At 35.8% G+C, this 18470-nt stretch overlaps 1 protein-coding gene across 2 annotated transcripts in view; it reads left to right on the top strand.

Annotated features, from left to right (window-relative positions):
• dis3 (DIS3 exosome endoribonuclease and 3'-5' exoribonuclease) overlaps window positions 1-18470 on the top strand; it is a 61927-nt gene that overhangs the window by 25781 nt on the left and 17676 nt on the right. For both annotated transcript variants that reach the window (XM_039745336.1, XM_039745335.1), the window contains 7 exons: window positions 1125-1271; window positions 4389-4505; window positions 5208-5309; window positions 8087-8151; window positions 8227-8311; window positions 9822-9949; window positions 10488-10574. In XM_039745336.1, coding sequence (XP_039601270.1) covers window positions 1125-1271; window positions 4389-4505; window positions 5208-5309; window positions 8087-8151; window positions 8227-8311; window positions 9822-9949; window positions 10488-10574 — 731 coding nt within the window. The remainder of the gene's footprint in view (window positions 1-1124; window positions 1272-4388; window positions 4506-5207; window positions 5310-8086; window positions 8152-8226; window positions 8312-9821; window positions 9950-10487; window positions 10575-18470) is intronic.

Here is an 18470-nt window from a genome sequence, read left to right as displayed (position 1 = left end):
TATGAAAAGATTATTTAATCCTTTATTTTTGTAAAAAGATTATTCAGTCATTTATTTTTAGCTATATACTCATAGATGTTTTTAAAGTAAAAGGTAGATCAAAACAAAAAATAGGTAAAATTAAAAATCTTAAAACGGAAAATTGTTGAACCAGTGCTTGCCAATAATGGCCATATCCCCCACCCTCACTCTGACACAGTAGTTAGCCCCATATTTTACTTGTATTCGTGTGTTTTTCAATTATAAGCAAGACTTCTGAAGGATAACCTAGTCCCTCATGGTTCCTGATACCAGTAACAAAAGATGTACCGGTTGGGCCTTTTTATTTGATGCTGCCCAGGATAGGCTGCAGACCCAAAACAATTTAAAAAAAAAAAAATTAAAAAAATGTTAACGTACAGTCATATACAACCGTGTTTATTTGCCATTAACTGCAGTGTTGGAATGAGAACTTTAGTGAGAACAGTAAGTAGTGAAAAATCTAATGCTCAATGTTAAAGTGAAAATGGAAAGATCTTTAGCAGGTTTGGGCATGGGCTTCAAAAGATATGGGTGGGTTTGGATTGCAGCATTATTGCGGGATGGGGGGAGTGTCTTCTCCAAGTTCAGGTAGGTTTAATTTTAACTTTTCACATTTGTGCATAGTTCTAGTATGGAGGTACATCTACCAAATTGAAAAGTAAACATCTTAGTTTATTTAACTTCCATTAACCTTTGTAATCAATTAGTTAATTTGTGTTTGTGTGTTTTAGGCACTTTTTGAAAACATAAGTAGTTTATGTCATATGGAAGGTAACATGAAATAAATGGTTTTTGTGTTTCAAAAAATCTAATATACAGTACTCTGCTTAATAAGAGATGGCATTACAACTCTTAGTTCAAATGAAATCCATATATGAATGGTGGCACATACCTACTTGACGTTTACCTCTGTTTTTTTGTTTAAAGTTTGTGCATTGTGTGAAAAATTGGTATTGAGTCGAATGAAAGTGGACTAAAAGACAACATTTATGACATCTTATTTGTCAAACTGTAATATTTTTCATGCAAATTAACATCGGTTAAATTTGTATTTTGTGATTAACTTTTTTTTTTATTAAGCTCTGCTTTATGTTTTTGTGCAGGGCCACTTTGTGAGAAGCTTGGGAAATGTTGGAAACAAAGAGACTGAGACTGAAGTCTTGCTTCTTGAGCACGATGTTCCTCACCAGCCATTTTCACAAGCTGTACTTAGCTTTCTGCCCAAGATGCCTTGGAGCATTACAGAACAGGTTTGGAACAAGTTAATACATTAAGGTTTAAAATGAAACAAATATTTGAAGAGTGCTGAGGATGATATTATTCAGACTTAGCAAGACTGAATCTTGAACATGTTTGATTTAGAATGTACAGGTATATCTGCTTAAAAGAGGTTTTGTAGGTGTATTCTGTGGGTTTCATTAAAATTTCCGTTCTTTCAAACTCAGTATTTCTAATGGAGGTGCAATTAAAGCTTAATTTGTATAGAACATCCTCAAGTGCAATATTACAGCCTTTCCATTAACTAAAAAATAAGTGCCACACCATTTAATACCAGCTCTTTGCAATTTATTATGTAATGCTGTAAAGTGAAAATAGAGAGTTCTCCTCAGTATAATACATTCATGATCTAATAATGTGTATCATAAAATAGCATTCTAGTTGGATTTTGTACTTTTATGATTTTACTATTCTATATGACATACAGTACAGGCCAAAAGTTTGGACACACCTCCTCATTCAATGTGTTTTCTTTATTTTCATGACCATTTACATTGGTAGATTCTCATTGAAGGCATCAAAACTACTTGGTCAAATAGCCCTTACACAGCCTGGAGGTGTGTTTGGGGTCATTGTCCTGTTGAAAAATAAATGATCGTCCAGCTAACCTGACTTCTGCACAACACAACTGCTGGTCCCAACCCCATTGATAAAGCAAGAAATTCCACTAAATAACCCTGATAAGGCACACCTGTGAAGTGAAAACCATTTCAGGTGACTACCTGTTGAAGCTCATCGAGAGAATGCCAAGAGTGTGCAAAGCAGTAATCAGAGCAAAGGGTGGCTATTTTGAAGAAACTAGAATATAAAACATGTTTTCAGTTATTTCACCTTTTTTTGTTAAGTACATAACTCCACATGTGTCCATTCATAGTTTTGATGCCTTCGAGAATCTACCAATGTAAATGGTCATGAAAATTAAGAAAACACATTGAATGAGGAGGTGTGTCCAAACTTTTGGCCTGTACTGTATATAAACTAACTCTGTTGTTACAGTAATAGGGTGTTGTACCATGTTAGCCATTATGGAGGTTGTGAGAAGTCAAGCAAAATGACACCTTTTTTTGGGTAACTAACAGTGTTTTTAGTCAGCCAATAAAAGGTGACATTTTGCTTGACTTCTGTCTGCTCTTAAAGACTAGCTTACAAAAAATAACTGACCTATAACAGCAAGTAAATGACAGAAATTAAAAAGAAAACATCCTGTGAACAAAACTAAAACCTTAACATCACACTTGGGAACTGCAACGTAAATCTACTCAATAGTGGTTTTGGACATGTTTGCGTATTATATTTTTATATGCTGCCTCACAGAGAAAGCTGTGACTGCTCGTGCATACTTTAGGAGTTTCCCTTAGAGTTTCAAATGAAATCATATTGTTGGTCTGAATGGAAAAATTTATCTGTGAAACTGTGTATTTAATAAACTTTTCATCTGCAGTCTGTAACTTAAGACACCAAACTTTCTCTTGTGAGTAACTCGATATATAATTCTCTGAAATAATATTTGTATGTTCGGTCATTTTCACTAAAGTCTTTTGGTGATCTTCAGTCTATAACAACTGAATGGACTAGTTTTATCATCCCCGGTTCTCTTGCATTGTAAAAGTTTTTTCTTGCTCGCTTGTCTTCAGGACCAAATGTATTCATGCCTGAGTGAATCAGTTATGCCTTGCTGCATAATACAACAACAGCATTTATTTATATAGCACATTTTCATACAAACAGTAGCTCAAAGTGCTTTACATAATAAAGTACAGTATTTGTGATGCTAAGTGTTAATCAAGTTTTGCTGGAATGAAAATAAAAACTGTCAGAAACATTTATCATATGGTTGAATATCCTGAGAAGTAAAACTTCACATTTTTTCATTTATGTTTTCTTACATTTTCTGTCACTTTTGTGATATATTGATTTTATATTCATTCAAGGATGTGGTGCCTGACGTATGGATTTTTTCATGTTCTATCTTTTAAATGGATATTGGTGCATGTATATAGGAGCTGTTTCAACTCTTATCAGTGACAATCGAAAATTGCTGCCATACAGCTGATTTTCTTTTTTATTTTAATGGGATTAAAAAAGTGAATGTGAAAACCTTTTTACACCACCAAAAATAGTGATCTGTTCTTTAAATACAATGATTAAGGTTTATGCCACCACTGAGGAAAGAATGGAACAAAACTATTTTTAAAGACTCAACTTTTAGTCTCATAACCATTTGCCACTGTCTGCAGTACTACAGTTAATAAGAATCAAGTTAATGTCCTTGAGAGTACAAGTCACTACTTCAGTCCATATGCACTAACAGCTACAGCTAGGTAACAAAATAGGTTTCACCACAGAGAATGGAAGCCTGGTGGAACATTTCTTCTTCTTTTTTTTGGCATTCTCCTGCAGAGTATTTAAACTGAAAGTCGCCCTTCTGGTGTACATAAAGCATTATGTCTTTGTGATTTACCTATGTGAACTATGGAAAGTAAATTATAAATAAAGAAACAAAATAATTTGCAAGTATCTGTAATGCAGTGGTGACACAGTGAAGAGAATGATGCCTTTATTGTGATTAGGAACGTCTGATAGAAATAGTTATTTTGTAAATTACTTAAATGTATGAGTTTTAAATGTTAAATTGTTTCAGGGGATAGGCCGGACAAGAAATGTATGAGGTTCAGTCTATCAACCATGAAGCAGAATATCTTTGAACAAATTTTTTAACAATAAAGGTTAAGATTTTATCAATTTTCATATTGCAAGTTGCTTTAAAGTAAATTTTAATGATCTTTATATTCGAAAGTGGCAGGGGAGAATATAAAATCATAATTTTACCATTTTATTGTATATGTCATGAACCTTTTTTGTAAAGTGCACTATTACAGTACATGTAATGAATCCTTATGCTGGATTTCATTTGTGCATTTAGCTCTATTTTTACAGGATAACAAATAACTTACATTCTTCTACAGCTACATGGGAGCTTGACATATTGTGTGTAATTTTTACATAATTGTTGCCTCATTTGTATGTTTTTGATATAAAGATTTAAATGCATTCTAAACCACCTACTGTATTTTCTCTGTTAACTCCAGGATATGAAAAACAGAATAGATTTAAGACATCTTTTTATCTGCAGCGTAGACCCTCCTGGTTGTACAGATATTGATGATGCATTACACTGCCGGGATTTAGAAAATGGAAATGTTGAGGTAATATCTTGTTTTATGCTCGTTTTCCTTTTTGTACAGTGCAAAATATTCTCTAGAGTGAAAACTTGTTTTATGAAAAATATTTTGTAATTCTGCATTTCACTATACAGTAGATTATATACTAATTTCAAATTATTTAAGTGCTAAAGTAAACTGAAAGATAATTCAGGTGTATGCTTTTTTCTTTTAGTTTAATTTTGGTAATTTACAAATTAGATAGCAATTTGTGCTTTTATATTAATTGTACATGTTATTTAAGGTTACATTTTTGTGTAATTTGAAAAGCAGTTTGGCTATATGGTGGACTGTTGAAATCCTTCATCATCACATAGTGCTGTGTTTCCAGGATGAAAAGTGATCTTGACTGAATGTAAATTTTATCTGTATTCTTGTAAATTTCCTGGTGTAAACAAATATGTAGCTGTCTATAAGTATTCTTGTCTGTTCTGTTCCTGATGTCCAGTAGCAAGTAATCGTTTGAAATTGGAAGATTCAATTGTATCAATGTGACCATTAGACAGAAAGGTTTATTTTTTGTTTAATATTTATATCTTGTAATAATTATGTATGAATGAAAATGTTTTGTTATTAACTGAAAAATTATAGTAGACATTTAAATTACTTTTTAGTGCATACTATAAATTGTTTGGAAATATGATCACATGTACATTTTTTTTTTTGTTTTGTTTTTTGTTTAATAAGGTTGGCGTTCACATAGCAGATGTGAGCCATTTCATTAGACCTGGGAATGCATTGGATCAAGAGTCTGCTAAAAGAGGCACTACAGTGTATCTTTGTGAAAAGGTGTGTAAGAATTGAAAAAGCACCATATCATTAATATAGAAGTTTTAACTTTAATTCTGTTGGGTTCATTTTATTTTTATTGAGTTTAATTTTAATCTTTTCTTACACTAAATATAAAATAATTTAAAAACGTAATAGTCTTCTTCTTTTTCATATTTTTTTATTATCGCACTCATTGTTTTTGCATATGAAATTTTTTCACAAACATAAAAATACAATTTTCATCCTATTTGAAAGCATCCTGATAACCAAAGGTAAATAAGTCAAAGGTCAAAACCTAAATTTTCTTTTGTAATTTCATAGTCCCTAGGCTTTTGCTACAGCATTTTGCTTTACTTAATACAGCTATCAACCTAAAGTAACAATTTGATGCATCTTGCCTATAAATCAGAATTATTAAGTAGCTACTTTTTACGTCTTTCAAATTCTGTTGTTGCAGTAGTTTGCTCTTTTGTCACATAGCTGTGGAAGACTTGGTTCAAATTCCAGCCTTCTTGTTGGCTGCTGGATTTTTGCATGTTCTCCCCATGTCTGCATTTTTTTTGTCTAGGCTCTCCAGTTTTCCTGCCATATTCCAAAGACACGGGTTACATTAATTGTCTTCTCTAAGTTGCCCTAGTTTAAGATATGGATATGCTCCATATGCCCCCTAGTGGACTAGTGGTCCATCTTCGGTTGTCTCTTATTCCACCTAATGCCTGCTGAAATAGGTTTTAGCCTCCCATGACTCTGAAATTAGTTCAAGTGGGTTAGGTAAAGGGCTGAATGGTGTCTTACATTTTAAATGTATGAAATTCTTTTTTGAGGTAGTTATACTGTATTATAACTAGAGCTGCCACATTTAATGTTTCTTCACTAACTCAAAATAAAAAACATCCTTGATTAAAATTCACTTCCTTGAGTAAATGCCAGTACTGTAGAAGGCAAAGGAAATCTTGATAATGGTCCCAGGAAAAAGCAAAGGACAGTGTCAGTGGCTTGAGAGCATTTCTTTTTGAAACTGGAATGTAAAAGTGAACTAGCTTACTGTCACAGTACAGCAACTATGCAGCAGAATCAATTAGGTTTCACCCAAGACGTGCCTGATACTATGATGTAAGCAATGGAAGCTGTTGACTGTGTATAGTTGCATCACCTACTGTAACTCATGGAGCCTAGGTCTCTGATGGTACAAATTTTGTTAATAATGATATGTGGATATCTACTGCCTGTACATATTTCCAAGTACTTGTAAAACCATTTAATACTACTTGTTTAAACATTATGACAAACTGGCAAATCTAGATTCTCACTCTTTATATTAATGCATTCTAGACTAAGTTTAGTGTTTCTCACTGTGCTAAAACATGCATAGATAGGCCTATATAAAAAAAAAAACTGATACAAGAACCTGAATGCAGCCACCCTGTACATAGTTTTATTCACTGACTTTGTTTCTTACATTAGCAGAATACACCTTTTTGTTTTCAATTTTTCAGTGATTGTCCAACAAAGACTATAGCCCTTACAAACAGTGCTTTTTATATCCAGAGAGATATAAAGGACTCGCAAGTAGTACCTAATTGTTTAATTATGGTCAAATGACTGTCACCTTTGTGTCATTTGTGTGTAGCTTCTCATTTGTGTAAACCTGGAGCTTCTAAAGCACAGAAGTTTAAATTCTTATGCAAACACTAACTTTTGAGTTTTTCTTCTTCAGTTAAATAACTACAGAAAATTGTTTATTTTGATTTTGGAAATTAATTATTACAGGATGAGTGAGTTCACATTATAAATTCTGAATTGATACAGTAAATATGTGCACAAATCTTTTGTTTTGCAGAAAATTATGTTGACTTTCAAGGGGATTGAATACTTTTGCACACCTTTGTATGCAGTTATTAAGAAAATAATGTTAATCTATAAATCATTTACGCTATGAACATTAAGCAGGTCACAAACCCCTTTGGGAAATCTCATTACCAAGAAAGAAAACCCAATGTTGCAGCCAAAGTCTAAATGAGGTCACTTCCCTGCTCTTGACATACTCACCAACTCTTCTGTTTGTATTATCCATTTCTGCCATCTTCAGAGTACTTCTCTGTGGCAGATAAATTTAAACCTAGAGTCTGTTATTATGCTTAAGGTAACTGTGAACTGCTTTAAAAGTTGACCAACTCAAAATAATTATGTTATCCATATACAGAGGAGAATGCTGTAATACTTTAATTGTACTTTAACTCAATAAAAACAGAAAAGGCACTTAAGAGTTTAAAATGTTACACCTATACTAGTTTTTCTTAAGAAAGCCATATAATATTTTTAACTAAAGCAATATGAATTATAAACTATGCACCCTTTGTAATGTTTTAATAGAAAAAAATGAAGAATTCTGTATCTTTCTGTATATTTTCATTACCTGTATTTAGTCCTGAGGACTGATGAAAACAGACCTGAAAAAGATGATACATTTCATCTGATAAGCTTAAAAGGTTGTGTTGCAAATGTTTATATTTTGTGAAATTCTTTTTCAGTAGCTTGAAATGCTACATAAATGTTTTTTTTTCTTCAGGTTTTTCTAGTTTATCTTTTTCTGATTACTCAATTGTCAGAATAATTGTTATTTAACTGACAGTACAATGGATAGTGACAACTAATGATTACAATAGATTTAATCATTGAAGAAAAGAGTAAAGCTTTGATTTGAAAAAAGTAGTTGCAATTGAAGATTTAAATATTCCTTTTAAATCTGATGGTTATTTATATATTTGCATAATTTTACATTATCTTTTTAATAGAGAATTGATATGGTTCCTGAACTGCTGAGCTCTAACTTGTGTTCACTAAGGTGTAATGTGGAAAGGTAAGGATATTCTGGCAAACTTTGTAATTGGATCATTTGTTTTTAAAGTGATAAATATGATGTTTTACTTTCTAGGCTGGCTTTTTCATGTATATGGGAGCTGAACCATAATGCAGAAATTCTAAACACCAAGTTTACAAAAAGTGTAATAAATTCCAAGGTAAATGTTTATTTTTAATAGTATTGCTATAAAAATGCAATTTGGCTGGGGTTGGAGATCTAGTAATGTATGTATTGGCACATGCCCTGTATACACTCACCTAAAGGATTATCAGGAACACCTGTTCAATTTCTCATTAATGCAATTATCTAATCAATAAATCACATGGCAGTTGCTTCAATGCATTTAGGGGTGTGGTCCTGGTCAAGACAATCTCCTGAACTCCAAACTGAATGTCAGAATGGGAAAGAAAGGTGATTTAAGCAATTTTGAGTGTGGCATGGTTGTTGGTGCCAGACGGACCGGTCTGAGTATTTCACAATCTGCTCAGTTACTGGGATTTTCACACACAACCATTTCTAGGGTTTACAAAGAATGGTGTGAAAAGGGAAAAACATCCAGTATGCGGCAGTCCTGTGGGCGAAAATGCCTTGTTGATGCTAGAGGTCAGAGGAGAATGGGCTGACTGATTCAAGCTGATAGTAGAGCAACTTTGACTGAAATAACCACTCGTTACAACCAAGGTATGCAGCAAAGCATTTGTGAAGCCACAACACGCACAACCTTGAGGCGGATGGGCTACAACAGCAGAAGACCCCACTGGGTACCACTCATCTCCACTACAAATAGGAAAAAGAGGCTACAATTTGCACAAGCTCACCAAAATTGGACAGTTGAAGACTGGAAAAATGTTGCCTGGTCTGATGGTTTCGATTTCTGTTGAGACATTCAAATGGTAGAGTCAGAATTTGACGTAAACAGAATGAGAACATGGATCCATCATGCCTTGTTACAACTGTGCAGGCTGGTGGTGGTGGTGTAATGGTGTGGGGGATGTTTTCTTGGCACACTTTAGGCCCCTTAGTGCCAGTTGGGCATCGTTTAAATGCCACGGGCTACCTGAGCATTGTTTCTGACCATGTCCATCCCTTCATGACCACCATGTACCCATCCTCTGATGGCTACTTCCAGCAGGATAATGCACCATGTCACAAAGCTCGAATCATTTCAAATTGGTTTCTTGAACATGACAATGAGTTCACTGTACTAAAATGGCCCCCACAGTCACCAGATCTCAACCCAATAGAGCATCTTTGGGATGTGGTGGAACGTGAGCTTTGTGCCCTGGATGTGCATCCCATAAATCTCCATCAACTGCAAGATGTTATCCTGTCAATATGGGCCAACATTTCTAAAGAATGCTTTCAGCACCTTGTTGAATCAATGCCACGTAGAATTAAGGCAGTTCTGAAGGCGAAAGGGGGTCAAACACCATATTAGTATGGTGTTCCTAATAATCCTTTAGGTGAGTGTATATGACTGTGTTGTGGCTTGAATGAAAAGCTGAATTAATTTGAGCTTTTTAAGACCGATTAAAAATGTGCTTTATTTTATTACTATTTAATACCTATTTTCAAGTAATGTATAAAGTAACAACATAAATGTGTAGGCTGTTCAGGGCTGAGTTATATGACAGTAATGTTTTATTTTTTTCCCCCTCAACAAATAGGCTTCTTTAACTTACGCAGAAGCTCAGATGAGAATTGATGACCTTAGCATGAATGATGAAATTACCCTGAGTTTAAGAGGTCTAAATAGACTGGCAAAGATTCTTAAGAAAAGAAGAATTGAAAATGGGTATGCATTTTTTTTAATGCAGTGAATGCATTTTATTTGTTCATCTTGTACAGTTATAGATCTAAACCTTCACTTCCAGTAGAGAGGTATGATGTTTTTGTTTCTTTTAAAAAGAAACTTGTACAGTTTGCAAAAATAAAATACAGTGCTAAAAAAGATTACTCAATCAGAAAGATTGGTAAGAATTATACCACTTTGTGTAGTATTTGAGTTTTCTATTATTTTTCTGAATTTTAAAATTCTGTGGACATGCACTTTACATAAAATTATCATTAGAAGTAAAATCGGTGCTCACTTTGGTATTCTAAACCACTGAGAAATTATTAATTCTTAATGTTGCTATTTTATTTGTATTATATTTTGTTTAGTGCATTAATACTTCAGAAGTGTTCTCTTAATGGAGAAAAAAAGGTTGTACCTGACACACCTTTGCAAAAAGCAAAATACGGTACATGAATCAAGAAATACTGTATAAGATCGTAGTGTATGTTTTTTGTTTCATTCTATAGGTGGATAATTTTTTTTATTTTATTTGCAGAGCACTTACACTTTCCTCACCTGAAGTTCGTTTTCATATGGACAGTGAGACACATGACCCAATTGACCTACAGACTAAGGAATTGAAGTTTGTGATTTTAATCTTTTTCTTTCTCTTAAAATGGACTATTATGTACATTTGTTACTTTTTTAATAAAAAATGATCTTAAATTTGCAGTTATACTACATATTCATAATTAAAATGAAGCAAATGGCTAATACTGTGGGGCATCTGTTGGTGAAGAAAGATTCACGTATCTTGACTTTGCTGACGATGCTGTGATCTTTGCGGAGTCAATGAAGTCTCTGATCGGGGCGCTCGAGAGACTGAGCGAGGAATCTGAGTGTCTGGGCTTGTGAGTGTCCTGAATATAAAAACCAAGATCCAGGCCTTTAATGATCTCTTGGGCACAGCCATCAGCAGTGTGTCTGTCTGTGGAGAGAGTGTTGACCTTGTCGACAGGTTTACTTACCTTGGCAGTGACATTCATGTCTCTGGTGACTCTTCCTATGAAGTCAGTAGACGGATTGGAAGAGCATGGGGGGGTCATGAGGTGGCTGGAAAAGGGTGTGTGGCGCTCCCGATATCTATGCAAAAGAACGAAGGTCCAAATCTTGAGAGTCCTGGTGCTTCCTGTCTTGCTATATGGTTGCAAGACATTAACGCTATCCAGTGACTTAAGACAAAGACTCGACTCCTTTGGTATTGTGTCTCTCCGGAAAATCCTTGGGTACCGTTGGTTTGACTTTGTGTCGAATGAGCAGTTGCTCATGTAGTCCTAAATGAGGCACATTACCTGCATTGTGAGAGAGTGTCAGTTACGGCACTGCGGCCAGGTGGCGCGTTTCCCCAAGGGTGATCCAGCTTGTAAGGTCCTCATTGTTGGGGACCCGAGTGGCTGGACCAGGCCAAGGGGTCACCCACATAACACCTGGCTGTGGCAGATAGAGGGTCATTTCCGGAGTGTGGGACTGGACTGTGTGTCTGCCTGGGGGGTTGCCAACCGGGATCCCGAGTTGTTTTGTCGTGTAGTGGGTGTGGCAACGCACTGTACCAGTGCATGCTCCCCAACTTGACTTGACTTGACTTGGCTAATAGTTCCTGGTTCCATGTGCATACAACAGCTGCTGTTCATGTGTCAAATTTGCACATGTATGACAATATCAGTAACGTCAAGGGAGTCCTTTTAGTAAACATAATTTTTAATTAGTGGCATTGACATTAACACAATATTATTACTGCTTGACATAAGTGGGCATTTAATGTAGCCATATCATCTACTAAAAGCATCTCCTTGCTTAATGAAAACTTATGAATAGTACTTTCAATTATTTATAACAGTTGTGTCATATTACCTTATGAATTAAGAGACTATTAACTGATTTGATTAAATAGTAGAAGATAAACGAATGGTTTTCAAGCCTTAAAGATAAATTAAAAGTTTCAGTTTAACAGAGTTACAGTTCTTAACCACAGGCTGTCTCATCTTTTATGATGGCATGGATAGTCATTAGAAGCAGTTCATGATCAACAAAAGTTGTTAGGAATGAAATTATAAGCATAGTGGAAAGAAAAATGTATGGCTTTGCCACTTCTTGTTGTAAAACTAGTGGTGGTTTAACATTTCTAGCCAAAACATAACAATGAGAGAAAGCATGTATTTTTTTGAATATATAAATATATAAATAGATAAATAGTACTACTGTTATACAGGGAGATTCACTCGAAAGAGGCCCAGAATATTCTGTAATAAATCTCACTATAGGACGAATTGATAATCTGAACGAAACAACGTGCAATGTGCTCCTTAGCATATGGAGATTTGAACAAGCCTGGATGCCCCTTTGTTGGCGCGATCAGGTAGGTGCCAGACAGTCGTCACAACGTTTAACCACCATTTGCAACTTCTGGGTGCATACTGCCCATACCCTTTCACTTAAGTCACTTGACTTCTCATCAGGATGGTGGCGTACAGTATTGAGCAGTGCGTCTTCATGGTGCAAACCTATTGCGTCACCAATTCATTTAAACGATGTCAGAATCAACTGGATGATTGTGACTTAACAGAAGGTTACTTCCGGCAAGATGGAGCAACGTGTCACACATTGGCAGAAATTGAGTCCTTCTTTGGCAAAAGGGTAATTTCAAAGGTGCTTTGGCCACCACGGTCGCCGGATCTGACACCACCAGACTTCCTCCTTTGGGATATGCTCAAAGGAACAGCATATTTGAAGAAGCCTTGCTGTGGTAATGTGCCTCACTGGCATTACCAACAATTAAATAAAATTAGTTTAGTGTCCTCTGCAGTTTTAAGAGAGAGGCATTTGTTTGGGGGGAAAAAAGGACAAAAAAGTATAAAGAAAGGAAACTTGCATTTTTCTTTTCTTTTAGATAATGCAGAAAGACGTCTTTGCTGACAATATGAGCGCCTTTTCTGGAGCGTCGCGGCTAGTCTCGTATAGACTGGAGAGGTAGCCCTGCCATTGACCGGCCGGGATGGCATTGTCTGTCTTCCACTCGTGCGCGTGTCTCCTGCGACCTCATAACACCAGAAGAGTGAGAAAGTGCAAAGCACCTTAGTATTTGTTTGCCGCGGTTTAGAGGTGGGATCCCGTGTTTGCAGTTGTCTGGGCTGTAGCTCAGGGAAGGAAGAAAAAAATTAAAAGTACTTACTTTCACTTAAGGCAGAAGGGCGGTTCGCGTCTCAAAGGCTGGCACAGCTACGCGCACACGCACCGGCTGCTCGAAATTTTATAGTAATTGTGCGGGGCAGGAGATGCTATTTTCCATAGATGCGTTCACGTTATTGCATTCCCGGGAAGGGATGACGTAGAACAATTTAATTGGTCGGCATGAGGGAACCAAATAGAAAAGGGAATTATGGCCTCTAGAGGGGGTCTTCTGGCTAGATCTTGCTAATAGAAAGGTACTTGGTAGAACTCCGCTTTGACTTTACCAAGCACTACGGCTTGTGCTTTGATTATTGTAAATATTTTTTTTTCTTGTATATGTATTTTGATAAATATCTCTGAATTAACTTTAGTGGAGGTATTTATTGGGTTGTGGTTATTGGTGCACTGTTTTGTTTTTGTATATACACTTTTTCTCTTTTTCTGTATTTTGAATATTTTTGTTTTTGGTGAATCCTGTATACACTGTTTGAAGGAGCAGCTTCCTGACTTGGAGCACTGTGGAGGAAGACGGCTTCATATTGGTTTGTGTATATATGCGTTTCAATAGTTTGTGTGCATTATTCTTCTTCATTTGTGACTTTCAGTCAGCACTATAAATACTGTATATAGTCACTATTTTTGGGCTCCAATTAATTACTGTTTTTGTGTGTCCTTTGCGGTATTGGACAGTGTATTGATATACAGTGGGATGCAAAAGTTTGGGCAACCTTGTTAATAGTCATTATTTTCCTGTATAAATTGGTTGTTACGATAAAAAATGTCAGTTAAATATATCATATATGAGACACACAGAGTGATATTTGAGAAGTGAAATGAAGTTTATTGGATTTACAGAAAGTATGCAATAATTGTTCAAACAGAATCAGGCAGGTGCATAAATTTGGGCACCACAAAAAAGAAATGAAATCAATATTTAGTAGATCCGCCTTTTGCAGAAATTACAGCCTCTAAACGCATCCTGTAGGTTCCAATGAGAGTCTGGATTGTGGTTGAAGGTATTTTGGACCATTCCTCTTTACAAAACATCTCTAGTTCATTCAGGTTTGATGGCTTCCGAGCATGGACAGCTCTCTTTAACTCACACCACAGATTTTCAATTATATTCAGGTCTGGGGACTGAGATGGCCATTCCAGAACGTTGTACTTGTTCCTCTGCATGAATGCCTTAGTGGATTTTGAGCAGTGTTTCGGGTCGTCTTGTTGAAAGATCCAGCCCCGGCGCAACTTCAGCTTTGTCACTGATTCCTGGACATTGGTCTCCAGAATCTGCTGATACTGAGTGGAATCCATGCGTCCCTCAACTTTGACAAGATTCCCAGTCCCTGCACTGGCCACACAGCCCCACAGCATGATGGAACCACCACCATATTTTACTGTAGGTAGCAGGTGTTTTTCTTGGAATGCTGTGTTCTTTCTCCTCCATGCATAACACCCCTTGTTATGCCCAAATAACTCAATTTTAGTTTCATCAGTCCACAGCACCTTATTCCAAAATGAAGCTGGCTTGTCCAAATGTGCTTGAGCATACCTCAAGCGGCTCTGTTTGTGCTGTGGGCTGAGAAAAGGCTTCCTCTGCATCACTCTCGCATACAGCATCTCCTTGTGTAAGGTGCGCCGAATGGTTGAACGATGCACAGTGACTCCATCTGCTGCAAGATGATGTTGTAGGTCTTTGGTGCTGGTCTGTGGGTTGACTCTGACTGTTCTCACCATTCGTCGCTTCTGTCTATCCGAAATCTTTCTTGGTCTGCCACTTCGAGCCTTAACTTGAACTGAGCCTGTGGTCTTCCATTTCCTCAATATGTTCCTAACTGTGGAAACAGACAGCTTAAATCTCTGGGACAGCTTTCTGTATCCTTGCCCTAAACCATGATGGTGAACAATCTTTGTCTTCAGGTCATTTGAGAGTTGTTTTGTGACCCCCATGTTGCTACTCTTCAGAGAAAATTAAAGGAGGAGGGAAACTTACAATTGACCCCCTTAAATACTCTTTCTCATTATAGGATTCACCGGTGTATGTAGGTCAGGGGTCACTGAGCTTACCAAGCCAAAAATTAGTTCTAAAAGTTTTGGAATCAATAAAATGACAACGGTGCCCAAATTTATGCACCTGCCTGATTTTGTTTGAACAATTATTGCACACTTTCTGTAAATCCAATAAACTTCATTTCACTTCTCAAATATCACTGTGTGTGTCTCCTATATGATATATTTAACTGACATTTTTTATCATAACAACCAATGATTTATACAGGAAAATAATGACTATTAACAAGGTTGTCCAAACTTTTGCATCCCACTGTATAAATTCTGCAGGACATTATTTTGTTTTTCTTTAAGTGCACCTGTAAATAAAACCTCACTTTATTTTTCAAAAAACCCAACCCTTTTTGTGTGGTGAGGTTCTGTTCTCTCGAATGGGGGGAAGGTCAGTCTCCTAAAGAACTTCTGAAACTGTTGAAATAATTGTGCACTAAATGGATACAACCCCAGAAACACTCAGTAGACCAGATAATTGACTTTATTTTGTTAGAACAACTGAGTCCTTTTTCAGCAACAGGGTAATTTCAAAGGGGCTTTGGCCATCACGGTCGCCAGATCTGACACCACCAGACTTCCTCCTTTGGGGTATGCTCAAAGGAACAGCATATTTGAAGAAGCCCTGCACTGTGGAAGATTTGAAGGAAAACATCCAATGTGAAATTGCTGCTATTCCCCTGAGACGCTTGCTGATATGTTCAGGAACATGCAGCGCTGCATCGAAATGTGGCTGTCAGAAAACGGAAACCACTTCCAGCATCACATGTAATGCAATCGATTACACATACGTCAAGGTATATAGCGTATTGTTTTGGTTCAGATTGCTTCATCCTAACGGGAGTTACAACAGAATATTCGGGGCCTCTTTCGAGTGAATCTCCCTGTACATATCCCTATATCTGCATATGTAAATAAATTGTCCACAGTTTTGACCTGGGTCGCCAGCAGTTTCAGGACAGTATAAATATATTTATACACTTTAAGCTCTGTGTTTGATTTTTTATCTAATAACGCTGAAAGAATATATCCAATGCATTTTTTTAAAATAACCATACTATAGATACTAGCATCTGCTGCATATTCTGATATGTAAAATAGAAATGAGCATTTCTTCTGGGGTGGTGGAACACCTCTTACTTTTTGCAGTCTAATTTCCTGATGTGGGAGGATATAAACATGCAGGAGATAACGGATGAAGACCTGGCTAGCAGCATCTCCCTGGAGATGCACAGACAAAAGGAATGCATTTCCAGATGGCTGCACACTTAAAGCTGTGTCATAAAAACAGTGCGCAGTTTCACTTATTGTCAAATAATTCTTTTTTTAGTGATAGAAGAGGCACACTAGCCTCTATAAATTAACAAACTTGTTTTTTGGACATTTTTCTTGCATTTTCAGGCCTGATATGACAGTGTCAAACTTTTTAAAAATAGCTTTTAGTACAGAACAACTAAGCTTTGCATGTAATTTAATGTTCACTTTGATAATAAATTGCAATTTACTGTAGATATTTCTACTGTGACCTATCGTACAGTATCTTAGTTTTTCAGAATATATTCTTATTTTCACATATTTTTCTTGAATGTATAGAATATAGGGCACAGACTTTGCTCTTAGCATATGAATTAAACATCATCAACTAAAACCAAATACATGTGCTCTACAGGGCCATGAGCAGTATAAATTATGATATTTCCTTCCTGATTTATCTTTAATGATTTACGTTGCTTGGATTTATTGTTGACACCTTTAAACAATTATTTACACTAAGACACCATTTTTGTGTAAATATGCAACATGTTTTTGCTTCTAACATGCATTTCCTTTAAGTGTGAACAAGCAAGGTTGTCTAAATTCTGAACATTCAAATTTAAGGTTTGAAAAATGTCAGACTAAATGTAAAAGAGATACGTATTAATTAAATTTATAATGTATAGATCTGCTTACAAAACCAAAATATATTTTGGCATCTCTTAACTACTGTGAGCTGTCACCTTAGAGCACTGATGCCTTCAGTGTTGGAAAATACCTTCTAGTGGTTACAAAGCTCAGTAGTTTTTTTCTTTAGTGTGAATGGAAAGGGTTTCCAGTTTCTTGACATCTTTCATAGAGCTACATTTTTGAAAACTAACCTTTTTGAAGTGACCAGGTTAGTCATAGGACCTCTTAATCGATTAACTTTTCTAAACATCAGAGAGTCCTGCATATAGATATCACAATATATAGCATATTTAACTCCACAATATCCTGGTTTACTTTATATATACTCATGGCTGGGATATTCAATGTATTAATGATGGTTAACAGGTCAAAATTCCTAAAATACTTGTTTTCTGCTTGTTCTATTTTTTATCGGTAAATTTGTGCAGTGGCTGCATCTCTATAAGGGGCCAATGTGAAGGCATGAGGTATCGGATGGTTAGTGTTGATATAACAGCTACCAGGACTGAAAGCCATTCCTTTATTGCACGCTTATTCTTTATGCTATTAATATTGTGCAATTTAATGCAAATTTTGGTTTTGTTCATTTCCTGGGACAAAGCTGAAGCGTTACTTTTTTCCATAAAACTATTTTTTACACAGTAGCATATTGAGGTCTGCAGTTAATACACAAGATTTTATATATCTAAAGGCAGACAAATGAATTCTGAGATTTTATTTGCTAACGATTTTTGTTTTGTGCATTCATCATTAAAAATGGACGGTTTAAGAGCAGATCCTATCACATTTGTCTCCATAATACAGTTTGAATTCACACTTTACATGGATTTATTTTATATTTTTTTGTATGCTGTGTTTCAGCTCAACTTTCTTATGTGGTTTGCTTCAATGGCATTAATTTATTTACTTGTGTATCACAGTTATTAATCTAGATCCTCTTAATTGTTTTTTGTGTTATTTAAAATATAAAGTACTTTAATAATGCTTTTTACGTTATGTGACAATGTATATTGAAAAGCATATTTTAAAATAAAATGTCCCCAATTAATGCACCTTAGGGAATGCTGAAATTGAAGGAAATGATTAACAATGAGATACCATCAAATAATTTCATAAATTGTAGGCATTTTTAGTTGGCATCAACTTTTGAGAGCGGTAAATGCAGCATCATATCTCCATAGTCCTGCCTTGGAATTTCACACCTAGGTACCACCCATATATGTAGTTTGAAAATTTGCCCACATGAGGAAACTGTGGAGATTTGAGTAAAAAGTGCCCTGCAATGGACTGGTTTCTGCCTTGGGTCCTT

The sequence above is a fragment of the Polypterus senegalus genome, chromosome 2 (assembly GCF_016835505.1).
Source record: "Polypterus senegalus isolate Bchr_013 chromosome 2, ASM1683550v1, whole genome shotgun sequence".
Lineage (NCBI taxonomy): Eukaryota > Metazoa > Chordata > Cladistia > Polypteriformes > Polypteridae > Polypterus > Polypterus senegalus.
Note: the sequence above shows the minus strand (reverse complement) of the source record. Positions and strands in the feature narration are given on the sequence as shown.